General features: G+C 38.0%; 1 protein-coding gene across 3 annotated transcripts in view; it reads left to right on the forward strand.

Annotated features, from left to right (window-relative positions):
• Window positions 1-20,668, forward strand: part of EIF5B (eukaryotic translation initiation factor 5B) — a 35,647-nt gene that overhangs the window by 13,633 nt on the left and 1,346 nt on the right. For all 3 annotated transcript variants that reach the window (XM_088160024.1, XM_088160025.1, XM_014892917.2), the window contains 22 exons: window positions 898-1,023; window positions 1,114-1,201; window positions 1,564-2,209; window positions 2,684-2,904; window positions 3,101-3,251; window positions 4,838-4,933; window positions 5,827-5,913; window positions 7,341-7,430; window positions 9,610-9,905; window positions 10,531-10,638; window positions 10,767-10,877; window positions 11,637-11,704; window positions 12,843-12,984; window positions 14,518-14,649; window positions 15,306-15,488; window positions 15,617-15,778; window positions 16,602-16,733; window positions 18,011-18,142; window positions 18,254-18,330; window positions 18,432-18,596; window positions 19,578-19,716; window positions 20,227-20,388. In XM_088160024.1, the coding sequence (XP_088016150.1) occupies window positions 1,708-2,209; window positions 2,684-2,904; window positions 3,101-3,251; window positions 4,838-4,933; window positions 5,827-5,913; window positions 7,341-7,430; window positions 9,610-9,905; window positions 10,531-10,638; window positions 10,767-10,877; window positions 11,637-11,704; window positions 12,843-12,984; window positions 14,518-14,649; window positions 15,306-15,488; window positions 15,617-15,778; window positions 16,602-16,733; window positions 18,011-18,142; window positions 18,254-18,330; window positions 18,432-18,596; window positions 19,578-19,716; window positions 20,227-20,388 (3,156 nt within the window). In that variant the 5' untranslated portion in view covers window positions 898-1,023; window positions 1,114-1,201; window positions 1,564-1,707. The remainder of the gene's footprint in view (window positions 1-897; window positions 1,024-1,113; window positions 1,202-1,563; window positions 2,210-2,683; window positions 2,905-3,100; window positions 3,252-4,837; window positions 4,934-5,826; window positions 5,914-7,340; window positions 7,431-9,609; window positions 9,906-10,530; window positions 10,639-10,766; window positions 10,878-11,636; window positions 11,705-12,842; window positions 12,985-14,517; window positions 14,650-15,305; window positions 15,489-15,616; window positions 15,779-16,601; window positions 16,734-18,010; window positions 18,143-18,253; window positions 18,331-18,431; window positions 18,597-19,577; window positions 19,717-20,226; window positions 20,389-20,668) is intronic.

The following is a 20,668-nucleotide window of genomic DNA, read 5'->3' on the forward strand; positions in this document are numbered from 1 at the left end:
AACTGCAAGTTGTGATAAAAGTAACATCAGACCAGTTTTGATCTGTGTACTGAAGCTCTAAGTGTGAAGCATAGAATAAGTAGGTCTCCTTTCTTACTGTTGTACTGTGAGTGTGATTAGGTGGTAAAATGTCTGGACAAAAACTACTTTTGGCTTTCTTTAGGCCTCAGAGGTAATACTAAGGCAAGTGGTACAAATGATTGCTTGCCAACTACATTGGTATTTTTTATGATCTGCTTTAAAGTCTGGCTTGGGGCTGAACTCTGTTCATCTGTGTGACTTCTTTTCTTGAAAGATAATAAAGTTTTTAGTCCTATTACTAAAAATAAGCATAGGCAACTGTTATTGTGGGTTGGAAGCTGTGAAGAACTTTCACTTATCTGCTAAAGAAAAATACGGTAGTTTTTTTGTTTGCTAAAGGATGTTTGATTAGGGAAATATCTCTTAGTAGGATCCCCTGGTTGTGAATTTGTGCTTCATTTTTACACTTTGATTGTGGTGGCTGCTTTTCTATCAATGACACCTACGATTTGAAGGGCCAAACAACTTATCTTTTGGAGGACCAAAGTCAAATAGTCTAGTTACATTCTTCCTAGAAGTTACATCAAATTGCACAGCTAAATTTTTAAGGTTGGGGTTGCAAGAACTGAATGTTTTATTTTTCTACCTCACTTCAAGCAGACCACACATGTGAAGTTTTTTTCCTTTTCGTCCTGCTGAGTGGAATAAGGTAACAGTGCATAATTGTTTTGTAAACATGGACCATTTTTTTCTGCATTGCATATGTTTTGTGATTGATTTTGCGTTTTGAAACTTTTTTTAAATTCACATGGCTTCTACTTGTGTAAACTTCACATTTGAAATAGTGATAACCCTGCTTTCTGCTCTTCATTTTAGTGCAAAAGATGATATTGATATTGATGCCCTTGCTGCTGAGATAGAAGGTGCAGGAGCTGCAAAGGATCAAGAGCCTCAGAAAGCTAAAGGCAAAAAGAAAAAAGAGAAGAAGAAACAAGATTTTGAGTAAGTTTGGGGTTTTTTCCACCTGCCTGATCTTATTCCATTATCTAAAAACTCAGTTACTTAAGTGCCCTAACTTCTTTCTTATTGTAGTGAAGATGATATCCTGAAGGAGCTGGAGGAACTGTCAATAGAGGCGCAAGGAGGGAAAGTTGACAGGGAACAGCCTTCTACAGGAAAGGTGAACACTCAGAGGGAGGTGGGCTTTTTAATAGGAAATAGTTAAAATATGAGATGCTTCTGTCCCAGAGACCTTCTAGTGTTTCAGCGTAGCTGGCATGTTCTTTTAATTGTATTTGATCATATTTTCATAGTAAAGTCGATCGCACAAAAAGCCATATCTTCATGCTGATAATTATTCAAAGCCAATCAGAATAAATCTTAATTGTGGGCTGAAGTATGGTACGCTCAGCAGGAACAGTTATTGCTTTCAAACTTAGTGTTCTGTAAGAGAGGTTTCTCTTGATGTATCTCAGTGCTGCTTCCTAGCTCATGACAGCAAGTAATTTTTCATGGCTGATCATTGAATTGTTTAATTACCAGGTTGAAAATGACCATGAAGAAAACTTATCAAAACAAGATAAAAAAAGAAAAGGAAAGAGTAAAAAAGCCAATTTGGAAAATGACTATGACAGTGAGGAAGAAGAAGATAAAAAATCTAAAAAAACTCAGAAAGGAAAACAAGACATGCATTCTGGCAGTGATGATGATGATCATGAGACACATCTTAAGAAAAACAAAGGGAAAACTCAGAAGTCAAATAAAAAACGTGATTTATCAGAAGAAGATGAAACTAACATTAAGAAAAGCAAAGAGCGTGGGGGAGGAGTGTCTACAGGCGAGAGTGGTGATGAATCAGATGGGGTTTCCCAATCTAGAAAAGCACAAAAGAAAAACCAAAAGCCAAAGTCTGCTCCTGCTGCTGAGAGTGGGGATGATGAAGAAGAACCTTCATTCAAAGTAAAAACAGTGGCTCAGAAGAAGGCAGAAAAAAAAGAACGTGAAAGAAAAAAGCGTGAAGAAGAAAAAGCCAAATTGAGGAAGCAGAAAGAGAAGGAAGAATTAGAAGGTGGTAAAGAACCAGCAAAGCCAAAGGAATCTCTAAAAAAAGCTGAAGAGAAGGCTTCTCCTGAAGTTACAGCAATCCCTGGCTCTGGGGAGAAAGGAGAGACTGCTGCAGGAGCAGAAGGTTTGTAACATGGGTTCTAAAATTGTAATTTATATGCTGTAGTTTTTATAAGGCCAGAGAGGTGCTAGGCAGCGAGGATAGTTTGTTGGTTTATTTTGAATTGTAAATACTAGAAATTTATCTGGTATCTAGGCCTTATCTGCCTCTCTGTGTTGGCTCGCAGGTGGCTGTGTTTTCTGGCCTGTAGTTTGTTCAGGTACATGGGAAAACAAGCCAGATGGTGAATTTTCATTACAGTATATGATTACAGTTCTGTATTGCAAGAGTACTTTTTCACTTCCCTGTTATTCTGATACTTTAAGACTTCAGGCCATGACTTAAGCGAGTTTTATTGTTTTCATTATTAAATGTTTATGTAGAAGCCAGTGAAAATATTCCATATTTGATGTCATTTATCATATTTAAAACATAAATTTACTTAGAGTATCTTTGAAATTTATGGGGTCTTTGAAAGTATGCCTCTTCTTTCTGTAGCTGATGATAATGAGGGGGACAAAAAGAAAAAAGACAAGAAAAAAAAGAAAGGTGAGAAAGAAGAAAAGGAGAAAGAGAAGAAGAAGGGTCCCAGTAAAGCCACAGTTAAAGCCATGCAAGAGGCCTTGGCTAAAATGAAAGAGGAGGAGGAAAGGGCAAAAAAAGAGGAGGAAGAACGCATAAGACGACTGGAGGAACTTGAAGCAAAACGCAAAGAGGAGGTACCGTATATCTCACTCCTAGGATAAAATAAGGGAGAGAGTAACCTTAATAATTAGGGCAAGAGTAACCTGTCTGCTTGCTGGTGCAGTTGCTGAATTAATCCTTAATATATTTCTCACAAACAGAATATACTTGGGTAGCTTTTGTGTAAAGCATGTTTTAGAGTTTCTGCGTTTTTTTAAAATCTTCTTCTAGGAACGATTAGAGCAAGAAAGGAAAGAAAGAAAAAAACAGAAGGAGAAAGAGAGGAAGGAGCGTTTGAAGAAGGAGGGAAAACTTCTAACAAAAGCTCAGCGAGAAGCCAGAGCCAGAGCGGAGGCTACTCTTAAACTACTCCAAGCTCAGGGTGAGTAGTAAAGTGTAATAATAATTGAAACCAAACCAAAAAACCCAACCAAACTTTATATCCATTATTGCTCTGTCTTTATTTTTTTTTTCCTATCTGGAGCTAGGAGGACAAGTACTGAGTGATTCCATGTAAAGCTGCTCTGTTATCAAGGAAGGCAGTGTGTGCCCTCCCTTCCCCTTTATTTTTTAAGTAGGATTAAGTGCCTGTATTTTTATGTTACTTTGAATATTTGACTTTTTAGTACAGTCTACTTGCTGTTTAAAATGTTACTTGTGGAATTTAGGAAAAAGCAATTAAAGAAGGGGTGTAGTCTAAAGGCCAGGAAAAGCACATGGGCTGTGCTCAAAGTCTTGTAAGACCAGTGATCTGGATCCTGTTGATTTAATTCACATGCTCAATTAAGCAAGTGCACTGTTTTGCTTCAAAAACAATGGAGGAAGTCCATGGGGAAGATGTGGTTTTCTCTGGGATTTGCCAGGAGTATGTAAGAGCTTTCCTCTTTTTCTGTGAAATATAATCTGTCTCTGTTGGATTTAAGTAAAATTGTCCAATATATTTCAAGCAAAATGTCCTAAATTGTTCTTGGTAACTGGTTTGTGACTAGAAAAAGAAAGTAATTTGTGAGTGCTGAGTGTATTTGTAGAGTACACTGACACTTTACTAGTAGATCGGTGTATAAATGTAGGAATCTTTGTACCTAGTAAAATGTTTGGAGCTCTTAAACATATGCAAAGGCTATTTCCCCTTGGTTGCTGCTGTACTATTAGAATCTTTCTATTTATGTGTCCATACGACTGGATTTTTGTCAAATCTGCAATGTAAATCATTCAGTACTTGCAAAAAAATTTCAGTGTGCAGCAGTAATTCAGTTTTTAATTTGTCTTTACAAGAAACTTCTGGTTTTGATGAAATCCCTTCATATATTACAGCACCCACTTCCTGGTGAGGCAAAGATGCAGCTGGTGAATTGAACCTGGCATTATTTTAATACCTGAAACCATCAGTATTGTAAAATTAAAAAAACTTAACAACAAACCAAAACCCAAACAAACAAAACAAATAAAAAACTAGAAACCTCCTCACATAGAGCAAAAGGGAAAATGTTATTTGCTGAACAACCTTAAGCATTTAAAATGAGTTCTGCCTGTGAACTACTCCAGATTGTCTGAAATTAGGACCGTTGGCAGACAGGTCTTAAATGAATTTTTGCATAGCAGACCTTAAATTGCTAATCTTGACGTATGTGTTCATGATGTTTTATGAAGGTTTGTGATAACCTCAAACCTGCAGTTGTAGAATCTGATTGGATTTGCTTATTTTTTGTTTCATTGCTGTCCCCTTCCTCTAGTTATCTGACTTCTTTTTGAGAGCAGTCAGGAGTATCTGAAGAACTATACTTCACTCAAGTTTTCTAGCTTTTGAATTCAGACTTTTAAAAAAAATAAAATATGCATTTAACCTACTTTCTACTCTTTCTTCCTCCATTTTTCCAGTTTTGGAAAACATGTTCTTATTTAAACCAAAGTTTATGTTTATTAATTACTTGGATTTTCTTTTTAACAAATTTTTTGTTTGTTTTGCAGGTGTTGAAGTGCCATCCAAAGACTCTGTGCCAAAGAAGAGGCCAATATATGAAGACAAAAAGAGAAAGAAGCAGCAGCAGCCAGAAAATAAAGAAGGTGTAGTTTGCATATAGGGATACCTAATTGATCAGTCATATTTCCAGAAGTATTACTGAAATAAATCAGTTGGTCTTAGGCTAATTGCATTTCAGGGTTTAGATTTTCTAAATGTTGAAGATGTACAAGGTGTAAAGGCCTTTTACAAATGTAATGCTTAGAATGTGAATGCTTTGTGTGCATATGTAGGTCAAATACAAAGTAGTTTAGGTAATAATGACTTATAATTGAGTCTGAGTTTGTCCCAGGATGACAAGACATTGATCCTAGTTTTAGTACTTATAAATTGGAGACAGTTTGTTAATTTATTTTCTTGCATATAAAACCAGTTTTCAGTTCCTGGGTGGAGCTTTGAACCGCTTTTCAGAGCGGTTCAAAGAGCTTAAATTTTTGAAACCTTAGAATTTATTGCCCTGGTTAGGTGTAGATTATTTTTGTGGTTCGTTACTTTCTTCAGGGGGGATTGCTGTGGCTGTTCTCAGGACTAGCCCTTAGTTTAAAAAATTCAGATGTATTTCTTACTTAGCTATTTTTCCTTCCTTTTCTTTTTAATTTGACATTAGTTGTTCGCCTGCTTATCATTTATGGAGTGTGGGTAAAGAATTGAAAATGGTGCTTATCTGAATTGTATCAGTAATTTTTTCTTTTTTTAGTTTTCATTTGTAATGGAACAGTAGGGGAAGTGTGGGTAGTTGACTAGTATTACTTCATTTTCTCTTGTCTTTTAAAGAAAGTGAGGAGTTTTTAACGTCAATAACTGACCTATCCTATAAACCTATTCAACTGCTTAGAAAGCCAAATGTTTTCCAAATAAGCTGGAATGGAGCTGTATGTGTAAGTCAATTTGGACTTTGTAAGTATGTAGCAACCAACTTCCTGTCTTGCAATTTCAGAAAATGTGGAGGTAACTTCCCCAGCTGAAGATGCTGTAGAACTGGAAACACCAGTAAAAGAAGAGGCTCCTCTTCCTGTAGATCCAGGTTGGTGGTAATGCTAATAAGTTTCAAACACTTAAGCTTCTGTGTCAGTGCTGCATTATAGTTATCATACCTGGATGGGGCTGAATGACCATCCTTTCTTGAGGTAGTTGCCTTTTTTTTTTTTTTTTTTTCCTTTTTTAAGGGAGGAACTGAAAGTTCTGTGGAGTAAAAGGCATGAAGGTTCAAAATTAGTGTGTAAAGGTCCCTTATTCTGGGTGAACTCTGGTGTTAAATTGGCTTAGTAAGTTATCTCAAATGTGCACATTCAGTGCCTTATTCACTCTTGCCTTTTCACTTGCTTTTAGAAGTCTGTTTTGTTAACAGTTAGGTGGAGGTAGGGAGGAAATATGCTGCTTCTAGAATTGATAGTGCCATATTCACAGTGATTGTATTCATTATTCCAGATGTTTGGCTTTCACAAGTGCTGAATGCAGAGGATGTGTTAGCTTGTGAAACTGAGTTATCAGCAAGTTTGCTGATCAGATTGTTGCCCTCATCTTTGCCTACACACAGTGCTTTGCTTTGTCAAAATCATATCGCACTGGACTTCTGCCTCAGCAAGGAGCCTGTTTCAATTTTTACTCTTGTTCTTAAGTCAGACACATACTGACAAAATATGCAGTTTTTGAAAACAAAGCTGAATATGTCCTGTGATTGTAGCTTGACTAATCTCATGATTGATTTCTCCTATTCCATTGCCTTTAAGAGAAGGGCTCACTGGCTGAATGTTAGTTCTTAGCTAATAGTCTAGCAGTGTGGAACTTAGTCTTCATTTCAGAAAGCTGAAATTTATGACACATGTGCTGCAGCAAGTATATATTGTATAATGCCTCTTTTGGAGAGGGTTGTATGTTTGCATTTTTCCATTTGTCTCTTACTAAGAGCTGCAGTCTTTTCATAAATCTTACTGAATTCCTGCTGAATGAATGTTTAATGCTTCTGGAATCCATGGTGTAATTATGTTAAAGCACCTGGTGTCCTTTTTATAGAAGATTTGTATATTCTCACTAGTTAAAATTCTACTGTAACTTGTATTCTTGTTTCTCTGCCACTTTGTTGCACGTGGTGACTGTTAATTGGGTAACTCCTTGCAAGGATCATGATTGTGGTACAGGTTTTGTGGCAAGCATTATGCAGGCATTGGCATGATGTGCAGACAGGAACTAGATGAGTAGGTTTTCTGTGTCTTCCACAAAAGTTTATCTAGGCAAAGATGCTAGCGCTATATGATTTTTATGGAGAGAATTGGAGATTAGTTTTTAAGTATGCAACATCTTCCCTTTATGGACCGTGGAGATAATTTAGTAGAATTATGGTAACAGCCAAATTGCAAGTTGCAGTTGTCAGCAAGTCAAAAGAAGGGGCATCTAAAAATGTTGTATGTTGCTGGACTGACTTTTTTTTAACTTGAGTGTTGGGTTTCTTAGTTTTAGAAGAAAAGGAGGAAGACGACGAAACAGAAGATGCTGGTCTGGATGACTGGGAAGCTATGGTTAGTGATGAAGATGGAGAGAAAGGTGGGTATGTAAATACCAAATGTATGTTTTCTCTGGTTAAGAGGTTTTGGACTAAGTTTTCCGTTTCTGTAGAAAACAGTATTTTACCTAGATTTTTCCTCTGCTCTGCAAGATAAATTGGGAGGTAAGTATGATGATACATATAAGAGACTCTTCTCAAAAGCAGAGCTTTCAGAAGCTATGCAAATACTTAAGACAACTCTTTGGAAATACTCTTATGTGCAGTTGCTATCTAAAGTAAATGGGTTGTAATTTTTTGGTTCTTTTTTTATGGGAGTAAAAATCCTCTTCTCTAATATGTGCTTAAGCCATCTCTGTGAATTTAAGAAAGCTTTTTACATGGTATTGTATTCCTCTAGTAATAATTTCAAAGCTATAGTATTTTTATTACATGCATCTGGCAACATCTAGGAGAGTACCCCTGAGAGAAGTTTTCAAAGAAGTGAAGAAATGAAATGGTGTGAAGGCTAAGCGTGCATATCTTATAGTAATTTCTCTTCTACAAGGAGAGGCTGAAAGAATTGTGATTGTTTAGCCTCAAATAGAGAAGGCTTTGGGTGACCTAACTGCAGCCTTCCAGTATGAAAAGGGAGCCTATAGGAAAGAAGGGGAGAAACTATTTACAAGAGCATGTAGTGACAGAACAAGGGGAACTTGATTCAAACTGAGAGTAGGTTTAGTTTAGATATTAGGAAGAACCTCTTTACTATGAGGGTTGTGAGGCACAGGAACAGATTGCTGAAAGAAACTGTGGATCCCCATCCCTGAAAGTGTTCAAGGCCAGGCTGGATGGGGGTTTGAGCAACCTCATCTAGTGGAATGTGCCCCTATCCTTGGTGGGGGGGCTGTAACTAGATGGTCTTTGAAGTCCATTCAGCCTAAACCATTCTGTGATTCGATGATATGCTACTTTGAGAAGCAAGTTTGGAAAAAAGGAAGGAATTGCCAGAACATCTGTATTCCTGTGCATGTATGCCAAAGGCCATTCTGTCTGTACTCAACAGCAATATTGAGAATTTAAGGCTGTGCAACAGTGCAGGGATAACTTCTCAGATATTTTCTTCCACTGATGGAGAAAAGTGTATTTCTGTGAGCGATCCTGAACAGGACTTGGTTACTAGACTTAGTGTTTCCATAATGTCTCCATTGTTTCTTATACTTAAAGACTATTTATTCATCAAGTACCTTTTACTTGCCTATACTTCTGACAACTATGCTTTCAAGTATAGTACTTGATACACAGAGACATACAGCAGAATGGGTTTCATTCCAGCACAGGTGTGTTCCTCTGGCCCTTTTGAGTTCTAAGGGCTGCCGACTTTCTTGAGTGTTTTAGTCTGTCCTGGAGTGGACACAGCACTTCTTACTTCTTGGATTTGAAGGCTCTGCCAATGGGATCCAGGAAAAGAGCCTTCCTGGGAATTAGATTTAGTGTATTACTAAGCTGATTGACTGTGAGTGTAGCAAGGAAACGTGACTAAGAGCAGTGAGCCTGCCAGCAGTGTTGTAAAGAGGAGAATCCATGGTTTTAAAGTGATCATCAGCTTGCCTCTTACGATTTTATAGGTGATTATAAATAGGACACTTTTGAAGAAAGAAAATTATTTTTTGATAATTCTTTTTGTATGTTTATTGAAGAATTCCTATGACACACATTAATCTTCTCTGAACCATCTAAGAAAACCTGAAGATGAGTGTGGTTTTTTTTGGTTTTTTTTTTTTTTTTTGTAATTTGGTAAAAGAGACCATTTGTTTTGATTGTTATGTCTTCTTAAATGTGACTTCCTGATCAGTAGTGTGCAGAATTCATATAGTAATGATTTAGAGTATTTTGGCTTTATTAAAAAGGTGTTGGTGCATTATTCCTCTATCAAGTGCATATGACTTCAAAGAATGTCTGAATGTTTGGAAATAATGTTAAGCATAGATGTGCTGATAATATTGTTCTTCACCCCACCCTAAACTTGTTTTGCTTCTGGATTCGAAACATAAGCCAGCAGCTCTGAACGTGAAAAACTTTTTTTTTTTTTTTTTACATTGGAAGTTGAAAAATCTTTACGAGCACTTACTGTAGAATTTGCTCTCAGTCCTTATTCTTCTCTAGTAGTCTTCTGCTTTTTGGTGCCATCTCCCCCAGAAGTGTGAACTTAGAGAATTTTTACTTTATTTTTTTTAACAGAGAGCAAACCTGTCCATATAGAAGTCAAAGAACAAAATGAAGTGGAGGAGGAAGAGGAGGAGGAAGATGAAGAGGAGGAAGAGGAAGAAGAGAGTGAAGAATCTGAAGATAGTGAAGGCAGTGAAGATGAAGATGAAAAGACTTCAGATGAGAGAGAGCCAGACTCCCAAGCTATTGGAAAACAATCTATGGAAAAAAAGCTTAGCAAGGAAATTAGCTCTGATTCAGAGTATGACTCGGATGATGACCGCACTAAGGAGGAGCGTGCTTATGACAAAGCTAAACGGAGAATTGAGGTATTAAAATACACTTAAAAAATTTAAATCCAAGTGTATTAAGATACACTTGGATTCAAACAAACAGATTAAGTTTGTTAATTTTGTCGAATTTGTCAAAATGGTGGTTGTGTCAGGGCTAATATTTAAGCAGGTTCAGAAATTGCATTAATTAAGAAAAGAAATACTTGGTTTTGTCTGAAGATAAAATATTTGTTTTTAGGTAACTTTTCCTCAAAGATGGCAACTTCAGTGTTGTTCCCCTCTATTTCTATATTCCTCCTGGAAAAAGAGGCTTTTATTTACAGATAGATATTTTCAAGTTTTAAAAGATGTGTCTAAACTGTTCAGCACTTTCATGGCTGCTAACATTCTTGGTTTCCTCACCCAAGGTGCTTGTTCAGAATGCACCATCAGCAAAGCTGCTGTTAGCAGGTATAACAGCTTAGCCTGCTAGACTGTATGAAAAGAACCAACCAAACAAAAATGTAACTGTTAGTCAAAAATTTTTGATATACGAAAAGAGGGGTGTCAGACTTTAAATTGCCTTGAAAATGTAAGTCCAACAGCTAACTCTGTATGTATGTAATCAAGTCAAGAGCTGTTTTTTGGTTTATATTCACCAATTTTTGTGTCTTTTACATAGAAGCGACGAGCTGAAAACAGCAAAAATATGAACACTGAGAAGCTCAGAGCACCAGTTATCTGTGTCCTGGGGCATGTGGACACAGGCAAGACCAAAATTTTAGATAAGGTAAGGTGTGGAGTGTGAAAGTACTGTCTGTGCTTCTTGTTAATGCGTTTATTTTTTTGGTTGAAGACAGAAAGAACATAACTTTAGTCTCTTACATGTGAGTATTTCTGGTCTTTTTTTGTCTTTAGCTCCGCCACACTCACGTGCAGGACAGTGAAGCTGGTGGTATCACTCAGCAGATTGGTGCAACTAATGTTCCTCTTGAAGCTATTAATGAACAAACCAAGATGGTGAAAAATGTAAGTTACAGCACTTCAACAACTGCATCTTTAAAAGTATGCAATGTAGACTAATAAAGGCCTTGTGAGATTTTCTGACATGGACAGATGTACTTTGCCCCTGCTCTAATTTTGGGGTCAATTATTTTTTAATTCCTATCATTCCCCCAGCAAAGGGAAGGCTGTCCCATTGTTCATACATTTGATTTCAGTTAATGCATTGCTGTATCTTCAGAAGATAATGCAAATACTGTTTAGTCTGTTCTGGACAGTGCACATACATACACAAACTGCTTACTTGTCAGTATTTTGATTGTAAATTGAGACTCAGTAACTGTTCTCTATAATTAGTTTTGGATACTATATCCTAGTTTGCTTGCAGAAGCAGCTGGCTGAAAAGCCTTGGTGTAAGCAATGGCTTTTTCTATGATTTTACTCAGCTTTGTAAACATGTAAACTTAGGGGAGAGGAGAAAATCATCAAGACAAGGATGGTACATCTCACTACCCTGAAGTGTGTTTTTTTTTTTTTTTCTTCTGTAGGTTGCCTTGTCTTACAGATTTGAGCTTAGCTTGTGTCCACTTGATACCTGAAGGAATGTGCTGCATCTTTTTTTTTTAGTGTTGAAATGACTGTTGACTGATTTGGTTTATAGAGGGTGCTGGCCTTAAAATATGTATCTGGATTTTTGAAGTGCAGACTGTCAGTAATGTTGCTAGGTTTTATTTTGTTCTTTTCTTGTGTAATCTCTTCAAGATGGCTAATATTTTGAAATGTTAGTTTGACAGAGAGAACATAAAAATTCCAGGCATGCTGATAATCGACACTCCAGGACATGAGTCTTTCAGGTAACATTTTCTCACAATTTTGTACTTCTCAGAACTGATGGCAAAAGCATCTAGAGATTTTTAGCAAAGTGTGAGGTCTTTGCTTAATTCATTGTTTTAGTTCTCTCTTGAAAAAAAGTCCAACAAAACCAACTTAAAGTAGTGGAATTAAGTGGATTTGCTTCATTTGCAGGTGCTTTTTATATCTGGTTAATTGCTGGCCTTTTATAGATGATTAATTTTCTGTCTTCATGCCAGTTGAGCCATGAATATCTGAAAAAAGCGTGTAAATAAATAGTTAGTATAAGAGGAAAGATGGAAGGAGGAAGCTAGCTGAAGGAAAAAAGGTGAGGATTTCAGGTGACCTAAGTGCTCTGCTATGAAAAATTAAAACTTCTGTCCTAGTCTCTCATTCACGGTGTCTCAGTTAAGGTAATGGAGTTTGTAAGACTGGAAGTTACTAATTCCATGAGTCATCTGAGTCCTAGCAGAGATCAAATGCATTCTAGGAACACCAGTGGCATGCAGTCAAGTCATTAAATCAGCTTTTAAGGGTAAAACATGATATGCATAATTGAACTCACTGAGGTGGCATCTTGGGTGAAATCTCGAAACAGAAGGATTACGACTTTGATGTGACATTTTTCAGTAAAATGCTGTGTTGTGGGGCACTTGGTAATGTTCAGATCAGTATCTTGGCATGGTACCTCTTACAGCTCTCGATTTTCTAGCCAGGTTTTGTTTGGCAACAAAGATGTGATAGTCTCTTTATGTTGTATTGTATAAAATTGTGATAGTCCTAGTGTTTATGCAGTAAATAAAAACAAGTCTTGTTCAGATTTTACACTCTGCATTTCACTTTAACTCTCTCAAGTGTTGTTCAGAAAATGATCAGAACATATCGTACATAGTAAAAATACATAAAAATATGAAAACTTTCAAGAGAATAGATTCTTCTTACTTTTGCTTACACATTCTTTAATGTATTTTATTAAATGAAAATTACAAAGTGTCTTTTGAATGGTTTACATTTTTGAGGAGAAATAACTGATAAGCTTTAGCTTTTTGTTTGTCAGTGTAAGTTTGACATTGGTGTTTTTATAAAGGTTCCATTGCTAAATGACTGATTTTGTTTTTTTTCTGTCTTTTAATGTCACAGTAATCTAAGAAATAGAGGAAGCTCTCTTTGTGATATCGCTATTCTTGTAGTTGACATCATGCATGGTTTGGAACCACAGACAATTGAATCAATTAATCTGTTGAAATCAAAGAAATGCCCCTTTATAGTAGCTCTCAACAAGGTAGGATAGATTTTAATCCTAATAGTGTATTTCTCCACTCCAGTAGTGCATTTGCCATTTGACAATTGTCTGTTTTCTTTCTTGAGCTGGTATTGTTTTGTGTAAAATCTGAAGGGGTGGTTCTTGGGTCCTGTGTGTTGCGTTTTTTTTGTGTCCTTGATACCACAATGGCTCTACAGGAGCTTTGCAGAACAATCAGTTCTTCTTGGAGTTGTTACTGGTAAATTTTGTTGCCTTATGTAACTTCTGTATGACTCACACTTCTGGGAGTTATACTTCAACTGTGGGTTTTTTTCCCTTTGTCTGTATTTATATAGATTTATGTGCATTTTCTGATAAAATTCTAACACAAGCTTCATGTTGACAAGTCATACTTTATTTTAGCCACTGATAGTGGTCAGTTTGACGTGAGGACAAACTGACTTTAGGCCATGGAGCAGTAATGTTGATCACTGGTGGGGGAAGTGTTTTGGGCTTTGCAATACTAGATGGAAAATTAGCCAGTTATTTTCAGCCCTGTTTTTAGAAATCCTGTGCATGAGAAATTATGCTGCCGGTTTGTGATGACTCGAGGAATTATGTTATATATATGGAAATTATTCATGTCCAATAACTTTGGAAGCCATCTGACATGCTGACAGAGAGCTGTCAGAAGGCTATTTGTGTGCACTGTAAAAATTGTAATATACTTCAAATAATGACAGGAGCATTAAAATTTAAGGTAGTTGAAACTGAGGAGACCATTATCTATCTCATTGCCAAAACCAGCTACTTTTTGAAAGAACACAAACAACCTCTTGGATGGAGAGGCCTTATGGCAGAGTAGTAGAGAGTTCTCTCTGTCAGACCTGAAGACCTGACTGTCATTCATTGCCTTCAAAGGCCTACAGAGAGCCTGAAATTAAATAGCCAAGAGCTCCTGTGTTTTTAGTTGTATTATTTGACCGGGTTATAATTTTCTTAAGATGTAGTTTTGATTTGTACAGCAAATAGATTTCTGGGCTAAGCCTGTCCTGCTTTGGCTGTTGTCTTAGGGAGGTGTTTCTGGAATACATTTGTGTCTTTTGAACAACCCCACTCTTGTCCCTTCTCTGTGGCAACATAGGAAAGCATCCATATTTACCAGTAAAAGTTCTTTGTAAAACTAGTGGAACTTCTTTTCAGGAAAAACCATAAACACCTCCATGGTTTTGGGTTTTTTTGTGCATATATGAATCTATAAACAGGTCCCTTCTGAATGTTTTATTTTAACCTTGGTGTAATTTATGCATATAAACTTCTTCCATATGAAAATTATTATTATTGCTTGAATATTTAAAATCTGAAGTAATATTGCCATCCTGTCATACTGCCTGATATAAACAGAGCTAAATATAGTAGCTAAAGCAAATAAAAATGCTTTAATTTGATTACTGGAGCAGATAGATGGCTGGCTAAGTTGGTTGATAAAGTACTTCTTGCTAATGATGTGGCATGAGCATAAAGGCACCCTTTAGTAAGCGGCATAAGATGACATACTGCTGTATTTTTAAGATTGATAGGTTATATGACTGGAAAAAAAGTCCAGATACAGATGTAGCTGTCACCTTAAAGAAGCAGAAAAAAAATACGAAAGATGAATTTGAAGAACGTGCAAAAGCTATCATAGTGGAATTTGCAAAACAGGTAGGTTGGAATATTCAAGGTTCTTTGCTTAAAAGTGGTTGTAAAGGAGAGGTGGGTGAGTGGTGTGGTTTCCTTTGGGTTAGTGGATCGTTTTTGTTTTGTCTTTTCCCCTTAAAACAACTTAGAATATCAAGAAAATTGTTGCATTTCTTCTGACGCATTGGTGTTAACCTCTCAAATCAAACTTCACTGTTTTTACATTTTGCATAATTTTAACTGCTCCATCCTTACTGCTGGTTTGGAGAAAAATAGCTAATTGCTATGCATGGTCAGTGGAGTCATGAATAGCAGATGAAGTTCTCTCTCACTGTTCTCTTTCTCTTTGGGAATAGCCTGAGAGAATCCCATCTGTCTCTTTTTCTCTTGGATGCTGGCCGGGTATGAATCACATCAGTTCTGGAACTTCCTCTTCCTCTGTTGGTGACATACAATGCTGTCTATTAGCTAGATGGGGTAATTGGTTTTGTGTAATTATCCCACGCTGCTTCCAAGTGTGGACTGAGGCTTTGTGTTCCATAGCATGTTGTCCATAACAGTGTTAGCTTTTTAAATTGGAATTTAAAAAATGCAGTGGTCTTTGACTGGAACTGAATGTTACTGTCAGTACTGATGTGTATATGTGCTTTTCCCTATGTAACTGTTAATCCTGATTCCAGGGCTTGAACGCTGCCTTGTTTTATGAGAATAAGGATCCCCGCACTTTTGTTTCTCTTGTACCTACCTCTGCTCACACAGGGGATGGCATGGGAAGTCTGATAGCTCTTCTCGTTGAGCTCACACAAACCATGCTGACCAAGAGACTGGCTGAATGTCAGGAGCTGAGAGCTCAAGTCATGGAGGTAATACAGCAGCTCTTTCTTGAAATTGATGTAGGAATTTCTCCCTTCCCTCCACCCTTCCTCCTGGTAAAAAAATGTGTGCTTGAAGTGCTTAAATAGGAAGTAACTTCTTTCCCCCTTTCCTTCAGGTTAAAGCACTGCCAGGCATGGGCACTACCATAGATGTTATTCTGATTAATGGACGTCTGAGGGAAGGAGACACCATTATTGTTCCTGGGGTAGAAGGTCCTATTGTAACTCAGATTAGAGGTCTGCTGCTGCCTCCTCCTATGAAGGAGCTACGAGTTAAGGTATGGCAGCTGGTTACTGTACTGACATTTAGAACCAGAAAAAGAAATTCAAGCTTTATAAAAAGAGAATGTAGTAGAATGTAGTTATATTAATGGTATCTGAAATAGGCTTCAAAGGGAATGCAGGGCACATCTAGTGTCTTTTGTGAAAATGTACTTACTTGAATGTTCCTGTTGGGGTGTGTGTTGTCACAGCCGTGGCAAAGAGAATGATCAAGGAATAACCTTGCAGTGAGGATTAGGATGTGTATGCTTTAATAAGGGATTCAAGTATGTGGCTACATGTGAGTCATGCCCTTGAGCATGAGATCTTTGAGATTCCTCTGGATGGGGAGAGAACCTGGGAAATTGAACATGGAATTAAGCACATGAGAAGGCTGAATGGCCTCCAGTGGGAGAGTCAGACAGCTCTTCCTGCACAGAGGCTTGGGCTGTGCATCAGCTAAACTTTAGTATTTTTGTTAAGCTGTTGGTATCTTCCCATCACCTGCTTATGGGGCTGAATTTGTGGCGTTTTATTAGTGAGTAGCTGCCTATTGCTGCTTGCTCTTTTCTAGTATTATATGTTACTTTTTGTCCCCCTTCTCTGCTTTTAGAACATTTCCCCATGCCCTGCCGACTTGGTAAGGGTGCAGGGGGTATCTGAAGGGAGAGGACCAGTAGGACTGAAAGGTGCAAATGCAAACAGAGACAATCACTGATGAAAGCTGGGAGCTGCTGCATTTCACTGCTCCATGCTGTGTTCTTCAGCCGCTTAGCACTGTGTTGTGTTGCTGTGCACCAGCACAGAACTCTTTGCTAGGGTGTATATTCTCTTTTTCAGAACCAGTATGAAAAGCACAAAGAGGTTGTTGCTGCTCAAGGCGTGAAGATTCTTGGGAAAGATTTGGAAAAAACATTGGCTGGTTTGCCATTGCTCGTGGCTCATAAAGAGGATGAAGTCCCAGTCCTCAAGGTGAGGTGGCTGATGAAGTACAACATACTGAGGGTAACTTGAGCTCTCTGATGATGAAAGTCAAATGTTGAGAGCTCAGTTTGCAAATAACTGGGTTTTTTGGTTGTTTTAAAAACTGTTCCAGTAATGTATTTTAGCCTTGTGCCCATGTGAAGCTTTGGTGGTGTGATATTTTTAGTATCTTGACCATTGGTTTTTCCCCTGATATTTTGCTGGGGTGTCTTTGCTGCTAGAATAAGGTTTGAAAACAAGTGTTGTGGCATAATTTGACTCTTGTTAATTATTGATTTCATATTTGTAGTAATTTATGGATAAATTCTAATCAAATTATATTAAATACATATCTACTAGTGGAGTTCTGCAAACTCGCCTAAATTGCAAAGCTAATTTAAGGCTCTTGCAATAAATTTCTTTGGTGACTTACACGTTAAAAATGGCAGAGGAAAGGATTTAGCTATCCTGAACCCAAAACTGCTCCATGTTCTCCAAAGGCATGAAGTTAGTTTAGAAAGGAAACTCATACATTGCTAATTTACTTTTAATCATGGTCTTCCTTTAGTCTTCAATTTATTTGTGCCTTTGAAGGTATGGTTAAACTTTTGGGATGTCCAAACACAAAGCTTGTTGCTGGGTCCATACAAGTATTTACTTAAAGTGTACTACTGGTAGTAGATACACAATGGCTAAAAGTCAATGGCAAAACCCATTCATCTGCTAGAGGAAGAGACTTAAGTGTTTGAGGTTAGAAGGCATAGGCTCTGAAAAAAAATGACTTCTCTAAAACCAACAAATTGGCTTTGCTGCTTTTGCATCCTGTTTTGTACCCAGGCCTGAAGAGTGTTCAGGATCCTTTCCAGCTCGTGGTTTTAGGTGTCAGCTTTTGTCATTATCCTCAGGCAGCCAAAGGCATTGCCACACAATGTGGGCCATGTGTTTGCTCAGCCTTGCCAGCAGAAACTTGCAGTGCTGGGGAAAGTGCTGTGTAGTCTGCAGAGAAATGTTACCAGCTCTGAAGGTGGGCATCTGCTCAGTTTTATATGATCATCTTTCTGCAAAATCCTCAGGTCTAGTTTAGCTCAGGCTTTTCTAATGCTAGAAACAGTCAGTGTCTCACAGGCCGTGTATGATTTACACTGCAGCTGTCACTTGGGACCTATCACCATGACTGTCACAGGTTTTCAGCAGCTCATGAACAGGAAGATTTTGTACCCTGAGGCAAAAATAGCAAGAGAACTAAAACTTGCTTTTTTTTCTCTCCCTTTTTTTTTCCCCTGAAGGATGAACTAATACATGAACTGAAGCAAACACTGAATGCAATCAAATTAGAAGAGAAAGGTGTTTATGTCCAGGCTTCTACTTTAGGCTCTTTAGAGGCATTACTTGAATTTCTTAAAACATCAGAAGTGCCAGTAAGTACTACTGTGCTTTATCTGATGCCATTGATTCTGTGTTTAGTCAGTAAATGTTTCCTTTTGACTCTGAAAGATTAGTGACTTGATTTTTGTGGCTTTCTTCAACAGTATTCAGGAATTAATATAGGTCCTGTCCATAAAAAAGATGTTATGAAGGCATCAGTCATGTTGGAGCATGACCCACAGTAAGTAGCTTTGCTGTGCTGTGTTGATAAGTGTGCAGTGGTGCTGCAGGCAGTAGCTGTGGGTTCCTGGTGTGAACTGTTGTGCTCGCTGTTCCCTGCAGGTACGCTGTCATTCTGGCATTCGACGTGAGGATTGAACGTGACGCACAGGAGATGGCTGATAGCTTAGGAGTTCGGATTTTTAGTGCTGAAATAATTTATCACTTATTTGATGCCTTCACAAAATATAGACAAGACTACAAAAAACAGAAACAAGAGGAATTCAAGTAAGTATGAACAATCATATTCTGGATGCTTCCCAAATAAGTGTCTCTCATTTTAGTATAAATGAAACTGTATGTAACTGCTTGTTGCCTTATTATTTAGTGTGTAGCTCTGATGGGAAGGGAGAGAAGAGGAAGATGGTAGGACAATAAATTGATAGTTTTCAAGAATTCAGTGCTCCAGTCTAATTGTTTAGATCTGGATTAGGCCTAGGAGGGTGAGAGCTGTGTAAGCTGTGCAGCAGATGCAAGATTCAGCTAGAACTGTTGTGTAATATTGAGTGTTTTTATTAAGGTTTGCTTTCTATACTTGGTCTCTCTTCCTAGATTGGGACAGATGGGTTAGTCTTGCGGAGTTAAAAAAGCAAAACTAAAAGGATTTGGATTCTGTTGTTTCATATTGATGTGATTCCAGTATAGAGGGCTTAATTCTGACTGCACTGACACGAATACGTAATCATTTAAAGATTTACAGGGACCTAAAATTATTTTTTGGAATAATGTGTCATTGGGTGTCTTCAGTAGAATAAGGACAGTCAAAATAATTGAAAATGTATTTGATTTCATATTGTTTGCAACTTGAGTTTGTTTAGTTTAGCTTTTAAATATATTTCTTCACTTGGCAGAAAAAAATAACTTGAAATTCTGGAGTTCAGGCAGCAATATTTTTATTCTCATGTTCTTGTGAGGCTGTAATTGCACTGTAAAATTACTACTCCTTTGGTCTTGGTCTAAGTTGAGTGGTCAAGCCTGTCAAATTAAAATCCATGCCGTGCATGCATGATTATTGCTCCTTCTATTTCTTGAAGATAAGTATGGACTAGAATTAGCAAGATTGGAAGAGAGTTTTTTTTCTGCTTGATTTTACTGCAAGTAACGCTCCTAGAATGAATGCCCAAGAAGTGTGGGAGAAAGCAGAACTGTTAATGTTCCATCCACTGTTCCAGTGTATCTTTCAACGTGCCTTTTCTTGTCTCCTTCCAGGCATATAGCAGTATTTCCATGCAAGTTGAAAATACTCCCTCAGTTCATTTTCAACTCTCGTGACCCAATAGTGATGGGTGTCGTGGTAGAGGCTGGCCAGGTGAAGCAGGGGACTCCTATGTGTGTACCTAGCAAAAATGTAAGTAAGGGCCTCTTCCCACTGCATGTTTTATCCAGCTGGTAGTTCCTGGGATGATGCATCATGGAGTGCTTGCATGTCTTTCCTCAGTGCACAGATTGCTGGTAGGAGATGAGGGTCAGACTTGCAGATCAAGTCTTTCTTCTGGTGCTCCAATACCTCACTGCTCTCTGCCAGAAGAGTTGAGCCATTGAGCAGAGCACAGGAACTGTGGCTGAAAGGCACCTGCCAGTTCTGTGCTGTGGTATTGATAATGGGCAAAATTATCATACCTGGTAGCTAAAAAGGGGGAGAACCAACTCTTGAGATTTTAGGGGACAGCCAGTTGATATCCCAGATGAGCTGTGGGAGGTTGGTGTCCCTGCCCTTTTCAGGATGGAGCACTTGCTGTGCTGTACCTTTTGCTTGCCTGTGCTGAGGCGGCAGCTCCGCTGGTGCCTACAAACAGGAGTTAAGGGTGTGTGCACAAAGGTTTGGTGGATGTGTTACAGCAGCTTCATTGTATTACAGTTTGTTGAAATTGGAATAGTTACAAGTATTGAAATAAACCACAAACCAGTGGATGTTGCAAAGAAAGGCCAAGAAGTATGTGTTAAAATAGAACCTATTCCTGGGGAATCACCTAAAATGTATGGACGACATTTTGAAGCAACAGATATCCTTGTCAGCAAGGTAAGAATATGCGTTTTTGGAGAGGGCTTAGGACAGAGTGGCAGCTTTCCTGAAATGGAAGTGTAGCATGAAACATCAAAAACAGGGGCAAAGCCTTCTGTCACAGTCTGACATTCACTAGGGAGGGTGCCTGTGTGTCATCGTGCAGCTGAGGTTTCTGGAGCTGTGGTTTGAGGTCTGTAGTGGTGCCCTGCAGAGGCCCAAAGGAAGGAGGTGCTGTGGCTGTTGCAGCTCAGAGCACCTGAGAGGGCAAAAAGCCACACTCACTATTTGCCAACTG

This window comes from Sturnus vulgaris, chromosome 2, assembly GCF_052056855.1.
Source record: "Sturnus vulgaris isolate bStuVul1 chromosome 2, bStuVul1.hap1, whole genome shotgun sequence".
Classification (NCBI taxonomy): Eukaryota; Metazoa; Chordata; class Aves; order Passeriformes; family Sturnidae; genus Sturnus; species Sturnus vulgaris.